At 43.8% G+C, this 25131-nt stretch overlaps 1 protein-coding gene across 1 annotated transcript in view; it reads right to left on the bottom strand.

Moving 5' to 3' along the window:
• Positions 1-16451, bottom strand: part of SLC9A3 (solute carrier family 9 member A3) — a gene marked incomplete at its 3' end in the record, with an annotated part of 100081 nt that extends 83630 nt beyond the window's left edge. The window contains exon 1 of the mRNA XM_083709284.1: positions 16279-16451. Coding sequence (XP_083565410.1) covers positions 16279-16450 — 172 coding nt within the window. The 5' untranslated portion in view covers position 16451. The remainder of the gene's footprint in view (positions 1-16278) is intronic.
• Positions 16452-25131: the final 8680 nt, after the last annotated feature.

Here is a 25131-nt window from a genome sequence, read left to right as displayed (position 1 = left end):
TCATTGAGGGTGGAGCCAGAGTCAAAAGTGGATGACATTTTCAGGATTCCACAGTGGTCTTCCCCACACCCAGGCCCACTATTTAGAGAGCTGCGTGAAGTTAGACTGTGGGCCGTGGATTCCAAACAACTGATTTACACAAACTAATAGATAACACAGTGATTATTGTTAAATCGAGGGCTCACCCAGCTTCTGTTTATCTTCCAACTGTCCTGTGGATGAAAGGACACATGAGCATAGCTGTCAACGTTTTCCCTTTTTTAAGGGAAATTCCCTTATTCCGAATAGGATTCCTTGGAAGAAAAGGGAAAAGTTGACAGCTTTGCACATGAGTTTCATGGCATCCCTGAGATTCATGGCATCCCTGAGATTAATCCCTGAAATTAATACTTGCTTTATTTACAATTATACATGTGGATATGAATGGAGGCAAATTCTGACAGTTCTGTAAGTGTCAAACTGCTTAGTCCTGTAAAGCCAACCCTATCCAAGCTGTGCCCCAGTTCCACCCAAGTACAACCAGAAATCTGTCAATCACGATAAACTCAAACTGTAACCTGTCTCCAAACTGTTTCTCTGTTCCCTCCTACTAGCTCTGAAGGCTGGATCTCATGCAATCAGGAAAAAATGTATCCAGTTATTTTAAAGACCATTAAGGTTCTTTTATTAAAAAATCCTGGCCTCTATTTCGTAGTGATCAACCTCACAACAATTACACATCTTTCCTCTGACTGGGTGTCTGCAAGCGTTTTATCTTAACTAAATAGGTTTTATCCAATCGCAAGGTGACTGCCAATATGTGTCAGGAGTGCTTGCAGGAGCCAGGCCCTGTGACTGGTAGAGCTTCACAGGACTGGGGCTTTCCTAAGATTGTTCTGAAGAGGCAAGGAGCAGCTGCACAGGTGAGGCCGATTGGTAACTCACAGCACCTGGTGGCAAGAGCCGGGAAGGGATATAAGGTCAGCATTTCCCTTTGGCTCTTTGCCACAGCAACACGCTTCCTGCCTTGCTGTGTTTGGCTTCTTGACTCCTTGCTTCCTGGAACCTCAGACCCTTGGCTTCTGGACTCCCATCCCTGCTCCCACCCTGCCGTCTTGCCCCCGGTCCCGACGTCCTCCAGCACGACTTTGACTGCCCATAAACTGAACTGTGACAATATGAATGCTGGTCAACATTTTTGTGTATGCAGCTGACAGCTTGTACAAAACTCAAAGTGGAGACCATGTGTTCAAGTGTCCCTTTTTACATGTGGAGTCCCAGTGAAAGAGAGAGAAATGTACCAGAACCTCTTTCCTAACTTGTGCCTCGATAAAACTAAAAATACTAACTAAGAAAAGGTGAGAGTGAAACTGTCTAAAAGTGATCCCTTTGCCCTTAAGGATCTGTCACACACTCTACCACAAAATTCCTGACTGCCACAACTGGTGTTCCTCAGAATATTACTGTCCCTGTCACATCTGGCTTGCAGGTGACAGGCAATTTCAGCTTTCATGTTAAATACACAACAAAATACCCACATTTCTCACCTTTATGATTGCTGAGATTGGCTTTAAAGAAGTTGCCAAGTTTATGACTGAGAATAAGTAACTGCCTGCTCTATATTAATACTAGACAATTTCCAACTCTTCAGCAAATTGCTTGAAAGTATACATGTGATCTGGGCCTCAGGTGTATTCTGAGATGAAGATACAAAATGATTAAATGAGTCTTAGATTCCCAATCATTCATACAGCTAGGAGGAATGAATTCAAACCAACTACTTACCAACCACTCAAAGACCACCTTTTCCCAAACTCAACTTTTAATTTTGGCTTCTAGGTTAAATCAAGGGCTAATTTTGTTGGGTGGAAAAATATTCAAGGCTGTTGCCAGAGCTCCCACCTAAGTCAGATATTCTGTGGTTGGTTTTAAGCCAATTTAGTCCTGGGAAAATCTCTGTCACCCGAAATCAAGTCCTCTGGGCCCCTAGGCCTTCGGCATTTGCCCCATTTGGCCAGGTAGGGGTGCTGGGCCTGATATCATGCATGCACACACATTTCATATTTAAACCTTCCTCGTGGGCTACCCCTTTTAATGCTTTCAACAGTCCTGTCAGGTTGGAGAGACTGACTAGCAAAAGGACATTAAATGAAATCTGTGGCAGAGCAGGTTCCCCAATCGAATTTCGACACCCAAAAAGCAGGTTAATGAATGGGTGAAGAATTGCTGGCTTTCTTTTCTAGCTGAAGAGCTTTGTGTAACACTGACTTTTACTCTGATGTGTTCCCCGACAAATAGGACATAAGAAGAGCCAACTGCATGGGCCATGGCTCATCTTGTCCAGCATTCTGTCCTCACAGTGGCCAACCAGTTGACTGTGGGAAAACCTGTAAGCAAGACCTGAACACAAGAGCCTCTCCCCTCCCCTGGCCTCCAGCAACTTGTATTCAGAAGCACCTAGTCTCCAAACATGCAGGCAGAGAATAGTCTCCATCATGGCTAGGAACCATTGATTTGACCTGTTTCCAAATTGTACAACCATTTTTACTGTCTTCCTAAGATTTGATCAAAATAGATAAAGTCAGACCTTTCTAGGGGAAGACTATGGTACGGTAATAAAAATGCATTTTCCCACACCCTCAGTATATGGCAGTGTGCACCAATAAGCACTCAGGGGTTGAGCATATAGATGAAGGCATTCCTTAACATAAGACCTAATCTGAAATTCTGAGAAAACCAAGAACATAAGAACAGCCCTGCTAGATGATACCAATGGCCTCTCTATTGGTTAGTCTAATGTCTGCTTCCAGCAGGAACCAATCAGATGCTTCCAGGAAGCTCAAAAGCAAGGCATGCTGAGAACTGATGTTTATCCTTCAGTAACTGGGATTTGGAACAAAAAAATTCCTTCCAGTAGCACCTTAAAGACCAACTAAGTTAGTTCTTGGTATGAGCTTTCGTGTGCATGCACACTTCTTCAGATGGTATCTGAAGAAGTGTGCATGCACACGTAAGCTCATACCAAGAACTAACATAGTTGGTCTTTAAGGTGCTACTGGAAGGAATTTTTTTGTTTTGACTATGGCAGACCAACACGGCTACCTATCTGTAACTGGGATTTGGAGATACACTACCTCTGAACCTGGAGCTTTCATTTAGCCACTCACAGACCGACCTCTCCTTCTATGCCCAGGAGCCATCACCACATTTGCTGCATTGAATTTTATAATAGCCCGCAGACCAGGAGCAAGAAACTACCCTGAAAGAATTATGTTCCTCCCCTGAGGTTCTCCAGTGTTTGCATTTGAAAAAGGCAATGCAATTTTTATGGTCTCATTTGAAATTATCAGGGCAAAACTGAGTTTCAGCAAAGGACAAAGGAGAGTTTACTTCTGCCCTGTAAAATACATTATCCCCTGAATGATCAGGGCCAGAGGGGAACATACTCAATCCCTGAACATTGAATTGCAGTTGAGTGGGCAGATCAAAGGTTTGCAGACACAACTAACAGCCCACTTGTTATCTAATCTGGTCCGCTAGAGCCTCTGATGAAAAGAATGAAAACCAGAGAGGAACCGCCATTTCTAATTATGGATGCTTATGAAAGTAAATTCAAGAAAATGTAATTTAATCCCCAAATACACTAATTCCCACATCATTTAAGAGGCTGTGGGATCTGTGATTGTACTACATTGTACTGACAAGACTATGGCCCCCACTCAGGTTCACTTGCACAATAAAGCCACCATGAAGAGACTTTGGACTCGTCCACACTTCCACTTGTGCTGGGCCTAGAAAGCACAGATGCAAGCAGCTTCCCCCTCGCCCTGCTCCTTTCCAAGGGAAAACCTGCTCTTTAGCGACAGATTGGAACAAATGGCAATCCTGGGAAAACCCAAATTGCCGTCTGCACTGATTGAGTGATAAAGAGTAGTTTCCCCGGGGGAGGAAAATCAGTGGGATAAGAGGAAGAGAGGATAAGCCCTTTATTGTGTCCACATCATGAAAGGAACAGAGCTTACGAAGCCACCGCTGTGTAGGGAGAGCCTGTGTGTGTGTCTGTCTGTGTGTTTGTTTGTTTATTTGTGTGTGTGTGTGTGTGTGTGTGTGTGTGTGTGTGTGTGTATTTGCACCTGGTTAAATTTAATCCTTAATCAAGGTCTCTTGCAGTGCAATACCAATTATCAGCACACATGGGTACACCTACAAGAAACATTAGTTATGTGAAATTTGGCAGGACAAAGGCATCTTCTCATGAGTTTTACCATCAAGCTTTGCAGAAACATGTGAAAGTGTCGTTGTGCAGGGTATGAAGGGCAGTGAGATCCTGCCTGCTGAGCTCCAAGATTGAACATGCCTGTTTGTATCAGATAAACAGTGTAAGTAGCACCTACACAGACGATGGAGGGAAGAAAGAAGGGCATGGGCAGGTGTGAGGCAGGAGAGAGGCAGAGGGCAGGGAACAAAATGTGAGCCTCATAGAGGAGACTGAGGCTGAAGACTGCTACTGCTCCGATCACATGCTTATTTTAACACTGAAACTGATATGTTAAAGAACATATAGGTGACCAAAAAATGCAGCCCTATATGTATTTATTTGGGTATCCCACTCTAACTGTGCATAACTGTTGTCATTATTGTTTTTTTTTTTAAAAAGAAGCAAAATAGTAAACAATTTCTGTCCTTGAAGAACCCACACACCTTATAGAGCAATCTTAATGATCCCATCCGTACACAGATGTGTCTTCTCCCTGCTGTTGCTCTACCAATGGGAAAATCCATTGGCAATACTTTCTGGGATATTAAAAACATTTCAATGGATCATTGCGGGAATTTTTAAAAAAATAGAAATTGCCCCCTAACCTTTTGGTAAACACTTCATCCTTACTTGGGTAGATGATGACAGCTTGTCTGCATAGAACACAAAAGAAGAGTTCAGATACAGGCATTCCCTAATGGAAACTGCAAGAGAGTCAGCGTACTGTTGACAACACTGGTTGTTTGAAAGTTGTGTGTGCATTTTGGCCTTTTAAGACAGTTATCTTCAAGGGCTCATAGTTGGAATAGATCACAAATCGGAAGAAGTGTCAAAGTTCCCTCCATTCCTCAGAGCAACTTGTTAAAATAATCAACAATCTCTCTAATTCAGGGATCATAATAATTTATTCATTTCAGGAATTCAAACAAGGGTCAAGTCTTATATTATAAGCAAGGGGAACACCTATTTCCATACCTAGGCTGTATGTTCATATCGGTGAAGGAAGTTCTCTCGCAATCATGTTACAAAAAAAGATGGCAATCCTCTTTTCTAGCAGGGCTCCTGCACTCTGTAACAGTAGCAGAAGAGGAAAGCAAAGTTCTCCACATTAGGAAAACATCCAGCTGTTTAATTTCTGCTTGCCTTGAAGGTAATAAAGGCACAGGAGGACCTTGCCAGAAAATAAGTTGGCAGCCCTGGTTCCAGACAATAGTACAGACCTTCAGATGAGCAGCCTGAGTCCAATATACTATTTTAGACTAATGAAATTCTGTGGCACCAATTTAGAAAAGCGCCAGCCTTAATCCTAGCCATAGCTGTCAACGTTTCCCTTTTTTAAAGGGAAACTCCCTTATTCTAAATAGGATTCCTCACAAGAAAAGGGAAAAGTCGACAGCTATGATCCTCGCCAGAAGTTGCAGTGATAAGACAGATAAAATGAATGTTGGCTTTGCATAGGCAGGAACAACCCAAAGCACAGTAAAGTGATGGAGCTTTTGTTTCAGAAACCAATAAAGAACTTGTAAAATGTTTTGTAGGAACTGGGTACACATTGCCAGTTCTCACATGCAGCATTGGCTTACGCAGAGACCTTCAATTTCAGGTGCAGAATCTGCCGATATGCTTCTATAAACTCGTGTTAAAGGCTGGAAGGTTATGAACTTCTTCCTACATTAAAGTCTGACGTTCATATGAAAATTTAACGTAAGCTGGAAATGCTTGTCTGCGTAACTGTTCAGAGATTACTGTGCAGGATTTGTCTGGCGTAATACAGTAAACCCAGAATTTATGGACATTTAACTTGTGCACATTCCACTTTATGCACATGGCAAAAAAATTAAAAATATTAAAAAGTGGGCAGGAAAGGGGCAGGTTTCCAGGAAGTGTACAAATACACTTTTAGCACAGTCCAGGAACACCCCACATTGTTGGAATACTTAGGGGGCTAAACATCAATATGCATTGCACACACAGAAACGGCAGCGCTTCGGTGTAGCACTGGTTTAGGAGCAAGAATGTGCACTTCCACGTGCCAAACAACACACAATTGCTCCCACAAGCCCCGAAAGCAATCTGAAAATGGATGTAAAAGCAAAGTAAATGGCTGCCAATTTAGAGGGAGGTTTCCTCACCAGAAACATAACAGAATCACTTCAAGTCAGCGATGGAGCACCAGAAAACATTGTGGTCAGCCAAAACTATAAAGAAATGTTATTAAAAATCTGCTCCACCTCCCAGTGGGGAGGAGTTATGGTGGACCGTGTGGCCACCCACTCCCCACCGGGGGCGGGGGACTTTGTCCCCCATTGCCTGGGGGATCCCGGCCACGTCAGAGCCTGGCCAGCCAATCCGCTGGCCGGGGCGGCATGACCGGGGCCATTTAAACGGAGGAGCCCAATAACATAAACCTAATATCCGTATCCTTGTGTGAGTTATTTCCAACGAGGGGGTGGCTGCGGGGTCTCTACATGCAAACAACAACAACAGCAACAGGTTGACGCTTTCAACAAATACATGGGCCACAGAAAAGCTTTTGAGATGCCATAGGCTTTGTGAGATGTACAAAATAAGTGATGGTGAAAGGAGCTTCCCTAAAACCAGCCACTCCAGCTAAAATCTTTTTCAGGAAACCCATAAAAGTTACTTCCATTACTATTATCCAGCTTTTTCTTTTGTATACAGGCAGCAAGCATTTCGCTCAAGGGATCCATTCCTGGCCTTTGCACACATTGGCGGACTGCATATAAGCGCGCCCTGCCCTGTTACTCCCCCCCCAGCTCCCCCTCCCCGTTCTGCCCCCATCCTGCCTTCTTCCAGGTCCAAAAGTACCTGTGCGTCAGTGATCATGTGTCAGTTGGATGTGCCTAAAATGGTGGCCCCCTGTACTATTCCCATGTAGGAAGAGGGTCAAAGTACTGAACCATAAAGCCAGTGGAGATAAAAAGGCCAATGACAAGCTAAGACACTTTAAATTAGACCACAGAGCTAATAATAATCACCAAATACTTTTACTTATATTTAAATTTATACATGGCTTTCCCATCGCACGGTCCTCAAAGCAATGAAAATAATTAAAACGTCATTAAAAAATTCTGACCGAAACCAAATGGGTTCAGAAACAACAGCATTTTAACAACTGTATCCCTTTTAAAAAACAAAACAAAACCCAACAGCTCACAGATGTTAATGGAGCAGACCTTTCTTCACCTATACTTTTTTTTGAAGTGCACATGAATTAACCTTCCTAATAATGGTGTGTGTGGAGAGCTATGGATTCTTTCTAGTTTTTGTATCTATGAATGAACTCAAACTTAGTATATATTTGGTGAGACAGGGCCTTGGGCACAGTGGCTCCACAGAGCTCTTCTCCAGGAGTCTGCTCCCCACCCTCTTGGTCATGAGGAAGTGAGAGGGCTCACCTTTCTCTCCCTTGAAGAGTACATAGAGTCAAAGCAGGAAGTTGGGACAATTACACTCTTTCCCACTTTCCCTTTCATCTCTATTGTTTCTCGAAGCTCAGTTAAATAGCCACATGCACCCACAAGCCTAAAAGGGTTGGCAATGCCTGATTACAAGTTCTGCTATATGTCACACTCCATTCTCTTGCGTTTTCCTGATTTTAATCCAAAGCAGTTGAGGAGGCTAGTTCTTGACATGAGGACGACAGTAGGCTGCTTAACCCTTTCACCTCTGATCTTTTTGTTGTTGTTCAAAATCTCCCCGCCCCCTATGTCTGGGTGGGTTTTAAGCAGAAAAAACAGCAGAAGAGTTATGCAATCCCCCCCCCACAACTTACTCATCAGTCTGCTGATCGAGGCTGCAGCCTCTGCAAATGCTTAAAAAAAAAAAACCAGGAGGAAAAATACACATGGATCCGATGTAGTTAAGGCCTCTCTCTATTTCAGTCTCTGCACATTTGACCTTTGTTCTATATGTTTAGATAGTTATTGGTAGCAATTACATAGTTCTGAATAGCAGTGATAAAACTTTCCAACTAGTTTATGTGGTTAGAAGCTGATCCGCGTATAACACCTTTCGGATGACATCACATCTATATTTCCTCTCTAAAGAGCTCCTTACCATTTCTGCACTCAGAACTTGCCATGTCTCTTCTGTTTTATTGATGCTGAAGAAGGGCAGAGAAAGTGACTCATGTCTGAGGCTCTGAGGAGTAAAGATTTGATCTGCCTTGACTACTGCCTGGAGAACGTGGTTATTAGATATTCTAAACAGTTTCACAGTTCTGGTACCTGATTTTTCAGAGTGCAAAAATCCTCAGATGCTATTCCATAGATACAGATACCCATCCTGGATATAGAGAGATGGGACTACCTTTAAAGACAGTTTAAAAACTGCAGCCAGTGCAGAACTCAGTTGCTTGCCCTGGAGAGACGGTCTGACCACATAACACCAATCCTAATTCAATTGCTCTGCTACAAATTAGCTTCCAGACTCAACTCAAAATGTTGGTTTTTACCTACGCAGGCTTAGGGCAGCTCAGGACCCCAAGACCTCAAGAACTGCTTTCCTCCATATGAAACAGACCCAGACCTTGCAATCAATCGTTTCATTTGTGTGCCGCCTTTCCAAAGTCAAACCATGCTCAAGGTGTGTATGCAAAAAGTTACATAATCACAAACATCACAAAAGTAGGGATAAACAATAAAAATATCAAAAAGCATACAACCAAATCACAACAATTTCCACGTAAATCGTAATAAGATCTAAAATAAAGACACAGAAAATGAATGTCAATAACAGCAGTGAACCCACCTAAACAATACACCAGGCCAATCCTCACCCAGAGGCCTTTCTCCATGTGTCCTCTCCAGCAACACAAGAATGAGCCTTTTCAGTGGTGGCTTCCCACCCAGGCAGCCCTGCAGCTCTGCAGTATTACCACGTTGTATGGCTTGCGCAGGATTGCAAAACACAGCAGTATAGCAGGCCTGTTACACCAAAACGGTCCCCCAGCAATGTGCCCGTTTTTTAAAATAATGAAGAACTGTAGTAAAGTCAGTGCCAGTCCACCTAGCACAAAGTTCATAGAATCATAGAATCATAGAGTTGGAAGAGACCACAAGGGCCATCGAGTCCAACCCCCTGCCAAGCAGGAAACACCATCAGAGCACTCCTGACATATGGTTGTCAAGCCTCTGCTTAAAGACCTCCAAAGAAGGAGACTCCACCACACTCCTTGGCAGCAAATTCCACTGTCAAACAGCTCTTACTGTCAGGAAGTTCTTCCTAATGTTTAGGTGGAATCTTCTTTCTTGTAGTTTGGATCCATTGCTCCGTGTCTGCTTCTCTGGAGCAGCAGAAAACAACCTTTCTCCCTCCTCTATGTGACATCCTTTTATATATTTGAACATGGCTATCATATCACCCCTTAACCTCCTCTTCTCCAGGCTAAACATGCGCAGCTCCTTTAGCCGTTCCTCATAAGGTATCGTTTCCAGGCCTTTGACCATTTTGGTTGCCCCCCTCCTTGTGCTTTTGTGTGGAATAAAGTCTTCTGTACAGTGGTCTTCACACTTATGCCTCTGGCTTTGTCCACCAAAGGGACGCGGGTGGTGCTGTGGGTTAAACTACAGAGCCTAGGACTTGCCGATCAAAAGGTTGGCGGTTCAAATCCCCGCAACGGGGTGTGCTCCCATTGCTCGGTCCCTGCTCCTGCCAACCTAGCAGTTTCAAAGCACGTCAAAGTGCAAGTAGATAAATAGGTACCACTCCGGTGGGAAGGTAAACGGCATTTCTGTGTGCTGCTCTGGTTCGCCAGAAGTGGCTTAGTCATGCTGGCCACATGACTGGAAGCTGTACGCCGGCTCCCTCAGCCAGTAAAGCAAGATGAGCTCCATATAACCCCAGAGTCGGTCACAACTGGACCTAATGGACAGGGGTCCCTTTCCCTTTTTTGTCCACCAGGGGGTTGCCATGAGGAAGTAGCCTGAAAAAGGCCAGGAACTGAGATCCAAGGAATGGCTCAAGCATCCCTGTGCTCAGGCACCCCCTCATCACACGCCTAAGCATGTGTGGGATCCATGCTGGGCACGTGAGCACGAGGCCAATCCAGTAATTGTCTTACTCACCAGAGCCTTGTATCAAGATCTATTCCCTGATAGTTGTGCAGTGTACTCCGCTCCAGAGTTTATGGTTTAGAGGAGCACTTGGAGAGCGTTTATACTCAAAACTTAGTGGCAGCTTCTTGTCTTGGATGCATTTCTAGGAAAATATTTTAAACTATTTGCAGACCCTCCAAGTGTGCCTATTTTCCAGGGACGCTGTCCTAGTTTCTGATTTGATCCCAGAATGTCCTGCTTTTCCTTAGGGTGTCCCTATTATCATTGGAGAAATGTTGGGGGGGGGGTATGCAATTATCCGACCTTTGAGCTGTCTGAAGGCAAGCCTGTATACAGAAGTTTTTTTTAATGTTCAATGTTTTATTTTCTTTTTCCATTCAGCCTCTTAACCAAGGATGTGAGCATTCTGCACTTGAAATAAATCTTGCATCCTAGTAGCCCAAATTCTATGACTCTTCTGCCAGTGTTAGGATTGCTCTGGAAATCTCTGCTAGATATTTACAGGTATCAGGTTACACACCTCAGATTCTTAAAAACAACAACACAAAAGCCAGCTGCTATTACCCAGATCCGTCGACACATGGATTTCTAGCTATGCAGAGAGTAGAAATAAAGAAACACATGGTAGCCTATATTTTAGCAAAACTGGAGATTAATTTTCAGTGGTGTTCAAATAATTAAGATTGATCCATGGCTCCTACATCATCCCGCTTTATTTTTTGTTCATTTCCCTCACCCATTTGTTTACCACCTAGCCTGCTGAAGAATTGAGGAGAATTCAAATGCTTATAAACTATTTTGTACCAGTTGGTTTCCAAAATGTGGATTTGTGTATTTTTCATATGGGCTGACCTTTGTTTCTTGTTTGCTTGACTTGAAAAATACATAATTTAGCCACACAATAGGGCTAAGCTTCAATTCAAACTGGTATGGAAATGTGAGGAACTGATCTTAAGTTTCGAGAAAAAATAAACCCAAACTGACAGATTCCACCATCCCTTTCCTGAATGTGGGTTTTGGAGTTTTTCCGACGGAGCAATAGGCTTCTTGCATTCCTCAGTTGAACTTTCGTTCATCATTCAGCACCTGCTGCCACCTAGTGGACAGATGTAACAGTGCTTGCAGGGGATCCTTTACAGTATTTGAGTTGGGCAGTTGTCACAGACATTATTTGCCACGTGCAGCTGCTAATCGCAAACACGCTGTCATCTTCTGCTGCCAAGCTTTGTCGCCTTCTCCTTCCTGCGCACAATAAATGCCAGCAAGGAACTAAGGAATTCTGGGGCTTTTAAAAATAGTTACAGTTTTGGCAGAGCATGGAAATGCAAAAGGCATGGAAACAGAGGTTCCTCATAACCTTCCCTTCCCCCCTTCATTGCCCCCAGTTCCTGCACAGGCTATATTTATTTTTTAACACAGGTGCTTCATACAAGAGGAGTGCTGAGCTGCCTTAAAAAAATCATTTCAGGATATTTAATGGGAAGTGAGTCATAAGTATGTAATGCAATAAATAAATAAAGCCAGAAAGCCACATTCTGTAATAAAAGTAATTGGTGCCGGTGCTATTTATGAACAAAATTAATTAGTAGTTAATCATTGGAGAGAGAGGTTTGGAAGAGAGATCTTTCACTCTTTCACATTGTTCCAAGCACATTAAAAGTTGGTTACATGTGCAACTGCCCTCACCCACCATTAAACAAATGTTCTCCATGAAAATACTTAGGCTAGAATAAATCACAGACAATTAGCTTTGCAAATAAATGAATGTTTTACTCACAGTTTCCAGAAGTTACCGCAAACAAGTCTCCATCCGCTGGCAGTAAAACAAAGATAAAAAAGGTTCCACACAACTTAAAAAGAAAAATAAATTGGCTTCCTACATAAAGGATCACACAATCTTTGGGTTAGCAAAAATGCAGGCTGCAAAATCTCCTTTTAGAGAGATTCAGTTCACTTCCAGTGAGCCATGGCCGCATGGCTTCCTGCTTGTTCCAGGAAGCACACAGAAGAAAAATGGGGAGGGGTGTAGAAGTGGCTGCAGGGAATCTGCCAGGCCACATACACACTGGTAACTTGAGCCAACTTTCATGCACACAAGTGTGATCCAGTAACTGTATTTCATTTGAACCGCCAACCTTATGACCGGCAAGCCCTAGGCTCAGTGGTTTAACTCACAGCGCCACCCACGTCCCTTTATTGTACATTAGGGAGGGTGAAATTAAATGTTCCCCTTTTTAGTGGTGCCATGCACTTAATGTAATGTGTTCAGTTGGTTTCCATTGAGTAACATGGCTTTTCTCAACTAAGACGGACCAAAACCTGGTCTCACAAGCTTCAATAATTAGCTGGAGAAAAATGGTGTCAAAGGAGTTTGCACTCACAACACATTCAGGCAGCCATGATCCTCTGACATGCATTAAGATGGCGGTGCCTCCTCCCCAGCACCATTTGGGCAACAAGCCAATTCTCTCAGCTGATAGTGCTCTCAAAAAAAAGCATCTTCCAGAAGGTTCAGTACCATTTGTTCCCCATTTGGCCTTCTCTGCCTAGAGACGGTGACGTTCTAGTGCGCCAAGTGAGCTGGGGTTCTGCCTTGCATATTTTAGGAAGCTCTAAAATGACCCCACTTCTTTTCAATGTAAGCCTTAATTTGAAATAAAACCACCCCGTGTCCCTTTTGCCCTTCCATTTTGAGTACTAGGTTGCAAATAGCAGCAAAAGGGCATGAAAGAGGTAAGCATTTTGCTTTTCATTGTGAAAATGTTCCTTACAGAACACAAGAGAACATTCAGCAACACAGAATGTTTTTTGGCACAAGCGTTTTTCAGAAGACTGCTGTCTCCCCATGGTTTTCTCTCCACATTGCATCAGAGAACATGCCCCCATCATGGCATGTTTCAGTGAAATGGAATGCCCCCACGCGGGGGAGAGTTCCTCAGGAAATATGCATCTGTCTGTGAAGAATTTGATGCATTCAGAAATAACTATTGTCACAGATTAAAAGACTCAAGGATTACTTGTTTAACACACTGGTTTGGTAACCTGAGAAAAGGGAGGTGCTGGAATGGCATTCCTCCCTTATGAGGTAGCAGGTGACGGGGGGGGGGGGGCGGAGAGAGACATCTCATAATGACTTGAGCTTATAACCCCCCCCCCCAAAAAAAAATTAATCCTAAAAATATAGAGAGAGTAAAAGCAGCCTCTGAAAAACAAATGGAATTGCCTGAATATGCACAAACAAGCACATTTGAAAATAAAATGTACCTTTAAACAAATGCAACATCCAATATATATATTGAGCATAAGAATAAATCTGTCAGTTCATGTAGCTCTTATATGGAAACTCTGGACAAGTTAGTTTCCATTGGATTTCTTCAGTCCTGTGCTCTCAATGAGATTACTTAATGTCCACAAAAGGACTGAACAGCTACTGTTGAAAATATGTTTTCTTAAACCAAGGCACCCTTTCCCTAATGAGGCCTCCCGCTGCCAGTGCCCTTCCACCGTTCGGCTTCCGTTCTGAGACTGAGGTAAAGTTCGCAAACCGGGACACTACTTCTGGTTTTGAGGAGTTCGTAAACCGAATCATTTGTAAACAGGGCTGTTCTTAAACTGAGGTACCACTGTAGTTAAATCTATTAAAAATCTGTATAGCAAAGTACGTTTGGTCAGATTATTCCATTTTATCCCATCACACATTGTGGCATTCAGAACATGGAACTGGGAAGCAAAACAGAAATGCTGTGCTCTGTGAAACAATGCTTTCCTCCAGCTGCAAACATCCAAACAGTATTTATTTTACATGAAAGAGAAGAAAATATTGGATCTGTCAAAATGGGACCAAGACATACATTTCAGACAAGACTGCCTTCACTATAAAACTCCTCAGATTACGTATGAAATTATTCTCAAATTGAAAGGGATACATTTAGGTGGTACACCTGGAAGGGAAAAGATACCGCAGAACCAGAGGCATTTTCATCTCCTAATAGAGCCACCCAAAAACATTGTGCTAACTATGGAATATTCAGGAGACAGGAAACATAAGCTACCTGATAATGACTTGAGTTTATACCCAAAAAAAGCCTTAAAATATATACTACTAGAGTAAACATAAGATATACTACTAAACATAAGGTAAAGGTAAAGGGACCCCTGACCATTAGGTCCAGTCGTGGCCAACTCTGGGGTTGCGGCGCTCATCTCGCTTTATTGGCCGAGGGAGGCGGCGTACAGCTTCCGGGTCATGTGGCCAGCATGACTAAGCCGCTTCTGGCAAACCAGAGCAGCGCACGGAAACGCGGTTTACCTTCCCGCTGGAGCGGTACCAATTTATCTACTTGCACTTTGACGGGCTTTTGAACTGCTAGGTTGGCAGGAGCAGGGACCGAGCAACGGGAGCTCACCCTGTTGCGGGGATTCGAACTGCCGACCTTCTGATTGGCAAGTCCTAGGCTCTGTGGTTTAACCCACAGTGCCACCCGCGTCCCTACTACTAAACATATATATACTATATTAGTATATATTAATTTATACTACTAAAGTAAACAATATATACTACTAGAGCAAACCTAAGTGCTGGAAGAACATGCAGTCCCGGGAGCTCCCTTGTGCAGCCTGAAAGGGTACAACCCAAACACAGGTTTACGCCCACAGTAAGACCTAGGTCTTAGATGTTTCCTCATTTAAAGCCGGAGCTGATTTAGTTCTCCAGACCACAAATCCTGAGGGGCGGGTTGTAGGCATACGGTTGTGCATGAGGATTTTGCACTTGGATGACAAAGGGAGAGCTGTAGGTGGTTGCATGGACAAGTCCCACTGTGGGAAGCAGGGAAGCTCCTGCACCACCGAAAGGGCACTGCTGATGATCCTGGTGCTGCGGTTGCTATTTTTGTTGCCTGCCCAACATTGTTTGATATGCCTGGCTCCTTATCTTTGCTCCTAAATGAAATAAAGATAAATAAATAGTGTTCATACATGCAGTTGGGAAATGGAAAACGTGCTATTTCAGCTTTCATCTCATGTCCCGACACGCACATGTATTTATTTATTTTTAAGAAAAAGACATTTATATACTGTACCTCTTTCCTACAAGTTTAAAGCACCTTACCGTGAACCAGCCCTGTGATTTCCAGAGCTGCAAGATTGGGGTTTGCAGAAGAGAAGGACTGCCAAAATGATCAAGCTAGTTTGTTCAGTAAATAGCTGTTTTATTTTTAATTATTCTCTTGTTTTTATCCTGTGTTTTATTTTGTGAACCGCCCTGAGATCTTATGATAAAGGTTGCTATATAATCTAATACATAAGAATAATAAATAATAGCCCTGGCCAGTCTGTTAAACATCTTCTTTTGTAATGCAGTCTAAGGCAGTATGTTGTAGACAGTGCTATTTTTCTAGAAAAAGAGGGGTTGGAACTCATCATGAACGCCCCCCTCGCTCTCTTATAATGACAATAGTGCCTACCTGAGAGGTGCCAGAACTGAGTTCCGGCGAGTTCTGGCTGAAAAAGAGCCCTGGATAGAGACATTTTGTTTGACATAAGAGGGCATGATTTCCTTCCCCACCTGTTCTCACTGGAGGGGATTTGAAATAAGTATGGGGGGGTGTAAGTGGGCAGTACTGGAACTTAGTCTGAAAGAGAAACAGATTCCCCCCCCCCCCCTGTGAGAATCAAATGCTATGGCATTGGCAGTTCCCCATGGAGAGCAATATTTGTTGGAGTTGAGTTGATGCTACAAACCGCCATCTTATGCTGAACCCGTATATGTGTGCAAATAATCCTTATATCACAGAAACACTGCAAGCCTCCAGTGGCCTCACTGAAAAGAAAACAGCTCAGCGTACATACTGTTACCCAGTGAAACGTCTCATTGCTCAGAGATTGGGGTAGCAATACAGTAGTAATGCCATTTGAAACAGACAAATGACCCCCAAGGAGTGCCAAAGCATCATTACTTACCAATCATAGCTGAGAAAGCCACCAGGATCCAGAAAGCAACGAGGAAAGGCACATGAACGTGGAGCCAATCAAAGGTGACTATCTGGAAGCCGCCACTGTGGTTAGTTGCCTTGATGGTTTCATTTGCAGTTCCGAGACCATCTCTTTCAGTAAGCCCTTCTGAATGGCACATCAACACTATTAGCAAAATGAGGAAAGGCAAAACGAATGCCCTTTTCTTCATGATCAAAGAACTGCTATCTAAAAATTGCCTCCTTGCGCGCAATGTGCTATTTATCCCTTAGCTTAGAGGTCAAGGTGGGATTCCCACTTTTGCTTGTATTTTCTTGGGTGCCCAGTTGAGAACTCCTCGCTGTCAGAAACCATGTCAATATCAGGTTCTTCCTCTCAAATTCTGCTGCCTGCTCTCCAGCCAGTGGGGGGCACTATCCCTCCAACCGCTTATTCCTGAGGAGCCAAGCAGCACTTTGGCAGGTGCAGCCCTGGGCGCAAGGATCTTACTAGCTCTAGGAGAACCTCTAAACCTCTTTCGTGCCTTTGGAAGAAGGAGTGCTTTTTATGGTGTTTAATTGGAAGGAGGGGTCAGATAAACCTCTAGGCAGGTTTATGATGACTACTTTCCCCCTCAGTTCTGATTTGTAAATAAGTGTAAAAGATTAATGACATCTCTTCTTAATAATTATAGAGAGGTGGGTGTATAAGGTTCTTTTGGGGGAAGTGCATGGCCCAGGACTTCGCTCTTGCTTGAACAAAGTTAATCTCAAGGGAGATTAACATGTAGCAACAAGCCATTCAGGTAAAAAGCAGACTCTGCAGGTAGTAGCCTTCAGGACAGGTAGTCAGCCAAAGGACACCTGACAAATGTACCAATTAGCATTAAAAAACTTCTCGTAAGTAGAGAAAATTTGAATGAATATAGCCGAAGGTCAGTTAAGTGGTGAGCCAACCAACATCACTTTGGGTCTACAACCTCTAAGGCAGGGTGGTACAACTCTTAATATCAGGTGGGCCATGGGTTCCACACTGCCTTGTTGTGGGGGGGGGGAGGCCAAAATTTGATGTTCCCCCCCAGCCCTGGAGCTGCCTTCCCAAAGCTAAGTGAGGTGCTGGGCTTTGAGAAGGAGGCATGAGGCTATGGCAGGCTCCCAGCTTTGGGAAGGTGCTGGAGGATTATAGGATCCTGTCAGAGCTCTCATGTCTCCTCCCAAAGCCCAGCACCTTGCTTAACTGGCTTTGGGAAGGCAGCACAAAGGCTGCTGGAGGGGGTATCAAATGTTGCTGAGGGCCGCTAAAAAAGGTCTCGAGCGCAGCATGCGGCTCTCGTGCTGTGCATTGGATCGCCCTGGTCTAAGGTACAGTAGTTCCCAGAAATAGCAATTCAAGTTTAGAAAAGCAACGTCCATCAGCTGAGCTAAAGAAGGATTAATTAGATCTGGATTAGCAATGGAGAATCTATTTTACAAACCAAGATCAAAGGAACCTAGTCTGTCTAATTTAAAAAGTGAAGACAGGAAGACCTTTTCCTGTGGAAGAATTGCTACCCGTGCAACTTATTTGGAATGGTTCGCCTCCCACCAGTAGTTGAAGCAAGACAGACTGGGACAAGGGGAAAGTCTTCTCCATGGCTCCTTGGCTCCAGAACGTCTTGCTTCGTTTCTGTTGATGTTCCATAGGCTGGTGAAAACTTTATCTTTCGTAAGGCTTTTAGCCTATCACATTTAAAGTATGCCCGTTTCTGAACATTTCCCAACTCTGCAACAGAAAGGGAGAAAAGCTTTTCTCTACCCTCTTTCTCCATGCCATGCATAATTTCATAGGCTTTTATCATATCATCTGTCACTTGCCTTTTCTCTAAACAAAAAAGACCCAAACACCACAATCTCTCCTCGTAGGGGAGTCGCCCCATCTCCTTGATCCTTTTCTGAATCTTTTCCAACTCTACAATATCCTTTCTGAGGTGAGAAAACCAGAACTGTATACAGTATTCCAAATGCGGTTGCATGCACATAGTGTATCTTGATTTCAGTAAGGCTTTTGACAAAGTCCCCAATGATATTGTTCTGAAGAAGCTAGTAAAACTGAGCCCAAAGAATGTTCACTAACAGTTCCTTATCATCCAGGAAGAAAGGGAAAAGTGGGGTGCCACAATGTTTTGTCCTGGGCCCAAGGTTGTTCAACATATTTATAAAGGACTTGGATGAAGGTATAACGGGAATGCTCATCAAATTTGCAGATGACACCAAACTGGGGCGGTAGCCAATGCCGATGAAGACAGATTGGAGAACTGGGCCCAGCTAACAAAATGAATTTCAATAGGGACAAATGTAAGGTTTCTACACGTAGGCAGGAAGAACCAACTGCACAAATATAAGAGGAGGGACACCTGGCTTGCCAGTACTACCTGTAAAAAGGATCTAGGGGGTCTTAGTAGATGACAAACTTAACTTGAATCAACACTGTGATTCAAAGGCAAAAAAGGGCAAATGTTATTCTAGGCTGCATCAACAGTAGTGTTCCAACCAAGGGATGTAATAGTCCAGCTTTGATCAGATCCCACCTGGAATCCTGTGTCGTTCTGGGTACTACAATTTAAGACGAATATAGACAAGATGTAATGTGTGCACAGGTGGGCCATCAAAATGGTCAAGGGACTGGAAATCAAGCTTTATGAGGAAAAGTTGAAGGAATTGTATGTGTTTAGCCTGAGAAGAGATATGATAGCCACCTTCAAATATCTCAAAGGCTGTCACAAGGAAGAAGGAGCAAGCTTGTTTTCTTCTGCTCTGGAAGGTAGGACCCGAACCAATGGATCTAAGTTACAAGGAAGAAGATTCCAACCAAACATCAGGAAAAATTTCTGACAGTAAGAGTTGTTTCACAGTGGAACAGACTCCCACGAGAGGTGGTGGACTCTCCTTCCTTGGAAGTTTTTAAGCAGGGATTGGATGGCCATTTGTCATGTATGATCTAGTTGAGATCCCTGCCTTGACTAGATGAGCCCCAGAGTCACTTTCAACTCTACAGCTCCATGATTCTATATTAAAAAGTACTTGGAGGCCTTCACTTTCTACACCTCTCCATTCAGAGAATTGTCCATTTATTCTTACTCTTTGCATCCTGATACTTAATCAATTCCTGATCCGTGGTTGCTAAGCTTACTCAGGAATGTTCATTACAAAGGATTAAGATGGGTGAAGGTTGAACTCTCCATGCATTATTATTTTATTACTTATTAATTAACACATTAGCTGATGCGCAGAGAGTTTGATCCTGCTGGGACGCACCCCTGCAGGCCAACGTTGTCATGGTGATTAACAGGTAGGCTGTCCTGCTCAACTTTCAAAATCAGCCCATGAGGGTGTGGGAGATAAAAATCTGGCCCACTGGGCCAAAACCTTTCCCCAGTTTTAATGTGTCACATGTGAAAGGACTCTGAGCCAGGAAGGTATCTGAACTCTTTCACAAAGACGTTTCACTAGGACATTTATTCTGATAACAGGCATTGTACTTTGGAACCATGTACTCTGCATTTATTTGAAGCATGATAGATGATTTTAAAACAACATTAAGTTGCATAAAAATCAATGATGGTCTAACCTAATCGAAAACTTAAGTACACAATAAAAGGCTGATGGAGGCAAAGGAAAAGCCATATTCCCAGTCAATTCTCTTCAACAAAATGACAGTTTATGAATCCATGAAAGGTGAGGTACTGTTTGCAAGAACCTGAGCATAAAATGTGGGTTATGTATCAACCTGAGTCAAAAACGAGTAATACCTTATCCTGAAGCTACAACTCAGCTTTGTGACTTTTGTTGCTAAATGGCAGTGGCTTCCAATGGGGTGAGCTCCTGTTGTTTGGTCCCTGCTCCTGCCCACCTAGCAGTTCAAAGGCATGTCAAAGTGCAAGTAGATAAATAGGTACTGCTCCGGCGGGAAGGTAAACGGCATTTCCGTGCGCTGCTCTGGTTTGCCAGAAGCGGCTTAGTCATGCTGACCACATGACCCGGAAAAACTGTCTACGGACAAACGTTGGCTCCCTCGGCCAGTAAAGCGAGATGAGCGCCGCAACCCCAGAGTCGTCCTCGACTGGACCTAACGGTCAGGGGTCCCTTTATAGATATGTCGGACCAAATGTTGCAGAGGAAAATGGGGGAAATTAGACTAGAGAGGCCAGGTGAGAAAGTGAGCAGGGTTCCTGCACTTTTAATAGTTGTGTAGAAAAGGAAGCTTCCGTAGGAATAGATTACATAACAATCTGCACCTAGCCACCCCAAACTAGACATGAAGTTGGCACTTTTTGTGGCACCTGCATGTACACTGTATCTACTTCCAGCACCGCGGACGGCAGCCCCTTTTGTTCCTACAGTGATATGTAGGGTGACCAGTTGAAACATCATGTTTTGGACATCACGTTGTGAAAGATTCAGATCCCTTTTTATTCCCAAATGCCCTTTCATTACTTTTCCTCTTGCTCTTAGGTGCCACGGGATTTTGTGATGTCTTTGATTTGTCTGTTTTTAATTAATGCAGAAATCTGAATCGATTAATGGCATCATGTAAGACTAATTAAAACGATGGAACCTAAACTAAAGAAGCCAAGACACATTGAATTGAAATATGGGGATCGTTTGGAAGATTTTTAAAAAATAAAATAAAAGACATTAGACTCAACCAAAAACTTGGTGAAAGAGTTCATTTGCTAGAAACTGAAGAATCTGTGAGATAAGTGCAGCATTTTAATGCAAATTTCCCACATAGTTGTAGTAGATAAAAGCCTGCAGGGTACCATCTAAATCAGCAGCATACCATGGAGTCTTGGCTCTTATTTCCTTGTCTACTGAGGAGAAGACTTCAGGTCATCTAAGGTTATCAGAAAATAACAAAACCATTGTAGGCCTCCATGATATTACATAACACAGTGAATTGAGTTTGAAAGAGAACCCAGGGCACAGAATTATGAAAAGCCTCAGGAGGTTATATGAGGCCCTAGAGGAGTTATTGGGGGGAAATTATACAAAATAGTTAAAGGATTATGATTTCATTGGACTATTTTTGTGGTGTAAGAACATGCCAGCTATTGAATTACACAATGACTCTTCATCAAGAGATCCTGCAAGTGGCTGGCATTCTCTTACACCAACAGATGTGGCTTAATGAAAACAATACTTCAATAATTTGTATCTCTTATGTCCCTGGGACAAACATTACAACAACCGTCTGTTTGAAAAAGAAGTATTTGATCAGAGTGCCAAACTGTATGGCAGAAACAAGATATCCTTTTTTCTCCTGGGTTTTTTTAAAAATATAAGCCTTTATCATTAGTAGATGAAGGCTTAGGGTTATTGGGATCAACCAAGCACCTGCCAGGGCAGCACTATTTAAAAAAACAAAACCCTTTTCTTCTCTTTGCTGTTCTGCTCCAATCACAGGTTCTAGGCCATTCTATTCTAGAGCTGGTCTGTCAAAGTTCTCATTCTCCTGTTTATGTCCAATGTCAGGCCCTCAGAACGGGTTGAGACGTTAACGTTATGAAGGGGCTCTAGATGGGAAAGAATCCAGGGCTCCTGAGCCTTGTATAGTTTCACAGAAGAGGATATTCCAGGCGTAGCTGGCATGAGAAGATATATAAGAAGAAGGTGTGACGTTTCCCTGTGCACGGTTGCAGAGTTGTTATTCCTATTCTTATTCTAAGCCCTATTTTGGATTAGAGGCTTCTGTACATGACAGTGTGTGGTGGTCTGTATGTTCTCACCCGTGGAACAGGTGCTTGGGCCTGGTGTGTGTGTGTGTGTTGAGTGTAGAAAGTCTAAGGAAAACTGCCCCAGTAAGAAGAGATAGAGTCACTTTGGGGGCCACCAACTGAGGCAGGAACTGGCAATCTCATTTGGACAGAGATACCAGTTCAGATTCCAACAGGTGAAGGGGGAAAAATTGGGGTGAGGAGGCAGCTGCTCTGTCACCACCTCCATCCTTACCTGGGCTGCTTCTCTGGTGGTTTGGAAGCAGTGGGGCAGGCGAGGTGACTGCAGGGACACCACCTTTTGCATTTCTGCTGCCTGAGGCAGCTGCTTCACCCTACCTCATGGTTGGGCCAGCTCTGGGAGGTAGACGCAAGAAGATTTGGAACAGCCCATAACTCCCCTCTTAGATACCTTCAATGGTAGAAAAGTAGCACATTTGTTGTGATCATTTACTTTTTCTGTTGCATAAGTTCTATTGGGATGTTATTGCAGGAAAAACAGCCCAGCCCCCTAGTTTCTGAAGCAACAGGAATGTGTGCCATCAGTTCATATAATAGACCAGTGTAAAGCATATGTAGTGAGATGGTCAGAGATATAGATGCTCCTGAGAGAACACAAGCGATGAACATTGGTGGTGGTAGGGAGATAGTTGACCCCCTTCTTCCTTAAATGACCCCCTTGACCATGCTTCTAATAACTAGGAATTAAATAAATTCCTTCAGTCCAGGGCAACTGGATAGCTCAGTCAGTAGAGCATGAAAATCTTAATCTCAGGGTCACGGATTTGAGCCCCACATTGGGAAAAAGATTCCTGCATTGCCGGGGGACTAGATGATCCCAGTGGTCCCTTGCAACTTTACAATTCTATGGTTTTGTGTATGAGCTCTTGCAAAATATCACAATCTGGTAGTTACATACACAACCTGCTTTCTGCGTTTCTTCAAGGTAGTTTGAATTGCAAAGGAAGTAGATGAAGCGTACTCAAAAAATTGTTTTAGAACTTCCTAATTCAAATACTTGAGAGCAGTACATGTGAAAAGGATCTAGGAGTCTTGGTTGACCACAAACTTGACATGAGCCAACAGTGTGACGCGGCAGCTAAAAAAGCCAATGCAATTCTGGGCTGCATCAATAGGAGTATAGCATCTAGATCAAGGGAAGTAATAGTGCCACTGTATTCTGCTCTGGTCAGACCTCACCTGGAGTACTGTGTCCAGTTCTGGGCACCACAGTTCAAGAAGGACACTGACAAACTGGAACGTGTCCAGAGGAGGGCAACCAAAATGGTCAAAGGCCTGGAAACGATGCCTTATGAGGAACGGCTAAGGGAGTTGGGCATGTTTAGCCTGGAGAAGAGGAGGTTAAGGGGTGATATGATAGCCATGTTCAAATATATAAAAGGATGTCACATAGAGGAGGGAGAAAGGTTGTTTTCTGCTGCTCCAGAGAAGCGGACACGGAGCAATGGATCCAAACTACAAGAAAGAAGATTCCACCTAAACATTAGGAAGAACTTCCTGACAGTAAGAGCTGTTCGACAGTGGAATTTGCTGCCAAGGAGTGTGGTGGAGTCTCCTTCTTTGGAGGTCTTTAAGCAGAGGCTTGACAACCATATGTCAGGAGTGCTCTGATGGTGTTTCCTGCTTGGCAGGGGGTTGGACTCGATGGCCCTTGTGGTCTCTTCCAACTCTATGATTCTATGATTCTATACTGTTAGAAACTAAAGCCCGTCATTAGAGAAATTGAATGAACTGCAAATACTGAACAACACCTAAGCTCTAGGCTGAGAACAGAAGAACTCGCAAACCCCAATTTACAGGAAGGAGGGAGGAGCGGGAAATCACATTCCCTTCTCCAACCACGTATATTAGTTCTCGCAGCGTCTGGGAGCAATTTGGCGTTTATCATTCACTATGTTCCTGGGTGGAAGCTATTTTTAGACCCCCTTAATCCTTCTGTCTTGTCCACCCTTGCCCCATCCTCCGTTGTGACTGATAACTTTGCTTCCAGGAACCCAGTAGGGCATGTTTCCAAATCTCAAATGTTTTAACATCTTTAGTGCGCCCCCCCCCCCCGAAATTCGAGGCAGGTTATTTTTAGCCATTTATCTTTTTTGGACCTTATTTTAGCTTGCTTAATGATTCTCAATTCCTGTCTCTTGATTTTCCTTCCTAACACAGCCATGCCTTTAACATCGCCTCTCACTGCTCAAATGTCAGTGTGGTTAAGTTCTGTTAAGCAGTGCGCTATAATGGTGTTTTCTTTAGCCTGTCTTCTGAGCAGTGGCATCGCGTGGGGGGCTGGTGGGAACGTGGCCTGAGGCACATTTTGATGATGGGGCGCAACCAGGCGCCCCCACAATAGGCTCCCTCCTCAAGCTTGGAGCTGCATCGAGGGAAGCCATGGTGTTATGTACTGAGTTGAATAGGATCCAAAAGGCAGCAGTCTGATTGGTCCTAGAACAATAAGATTCAGAATGCAGCAGTCTGATTGGTCCTAGAACAATAGGATTCAGAATGCAGCAGTCTGATTGGTCCTAGAACAATAAGATTCAGAATGCAGCAGTCTGATTGGTCCACCGGAGCCACCCAATCCAGCTCCAGGTAGAAATGAATCCGCAACCTGATTGGCCTACAGGTGAATCCCAGAATTAGCCAATCACGTGGGGCCCATTGTGTAAATAATGTATATAAAGCAGACATTCTGGGGGAACTTCATTCCTCCTCACCACTAAGAGCTGAAGAAAGAGCACAAAAGTATATTTCACACACCCAGGCTGGACCTTCAAGGGAGTGACAGCAGTGCCTCCTTCTCCTTATGGCCACTGAAGGGACAGCCGTGTGCACCCTTCCCCTGGGCCATCAAGGAGGGAGGAAGAGCGCGTGACCCAGGGGGTGGAAGCAGTGGGGAGGCTGCAGCAGCTTTGCCACCCCTCTCTTCCACATGGCTCCAGCGCATGAGTGTGCCCCCTGCGCCGCTTTGCAAGGCTGGGATTGGACAGTCCCACCCCAGCCTTGCAATTCCACACAGGGCTGCCAGGGTGGAGTGAGTGTGCCCTTCAAATCAGTCTGATTGGATTGATTTGAAGCTGCTGCAACAGGCTCCCTCC

This window comes from Podarcis gaigeae, assembly GCF_964106915.1.
Source record: "Podarcis gaigeae genome assembly, chromosome: 13".
NCBI classification, from domain to species: Eukaryota; Metazoa; Chordata; class Lepidosauria; order Squamata; family Lacertidae; genus Podarcis; species Podarcis gaigeae.
The sequence above is the reverse complement of the archived record's forward strand: the minus strand, read 5'-3'. Positions and strand labels throughout refer to the sequence as shown.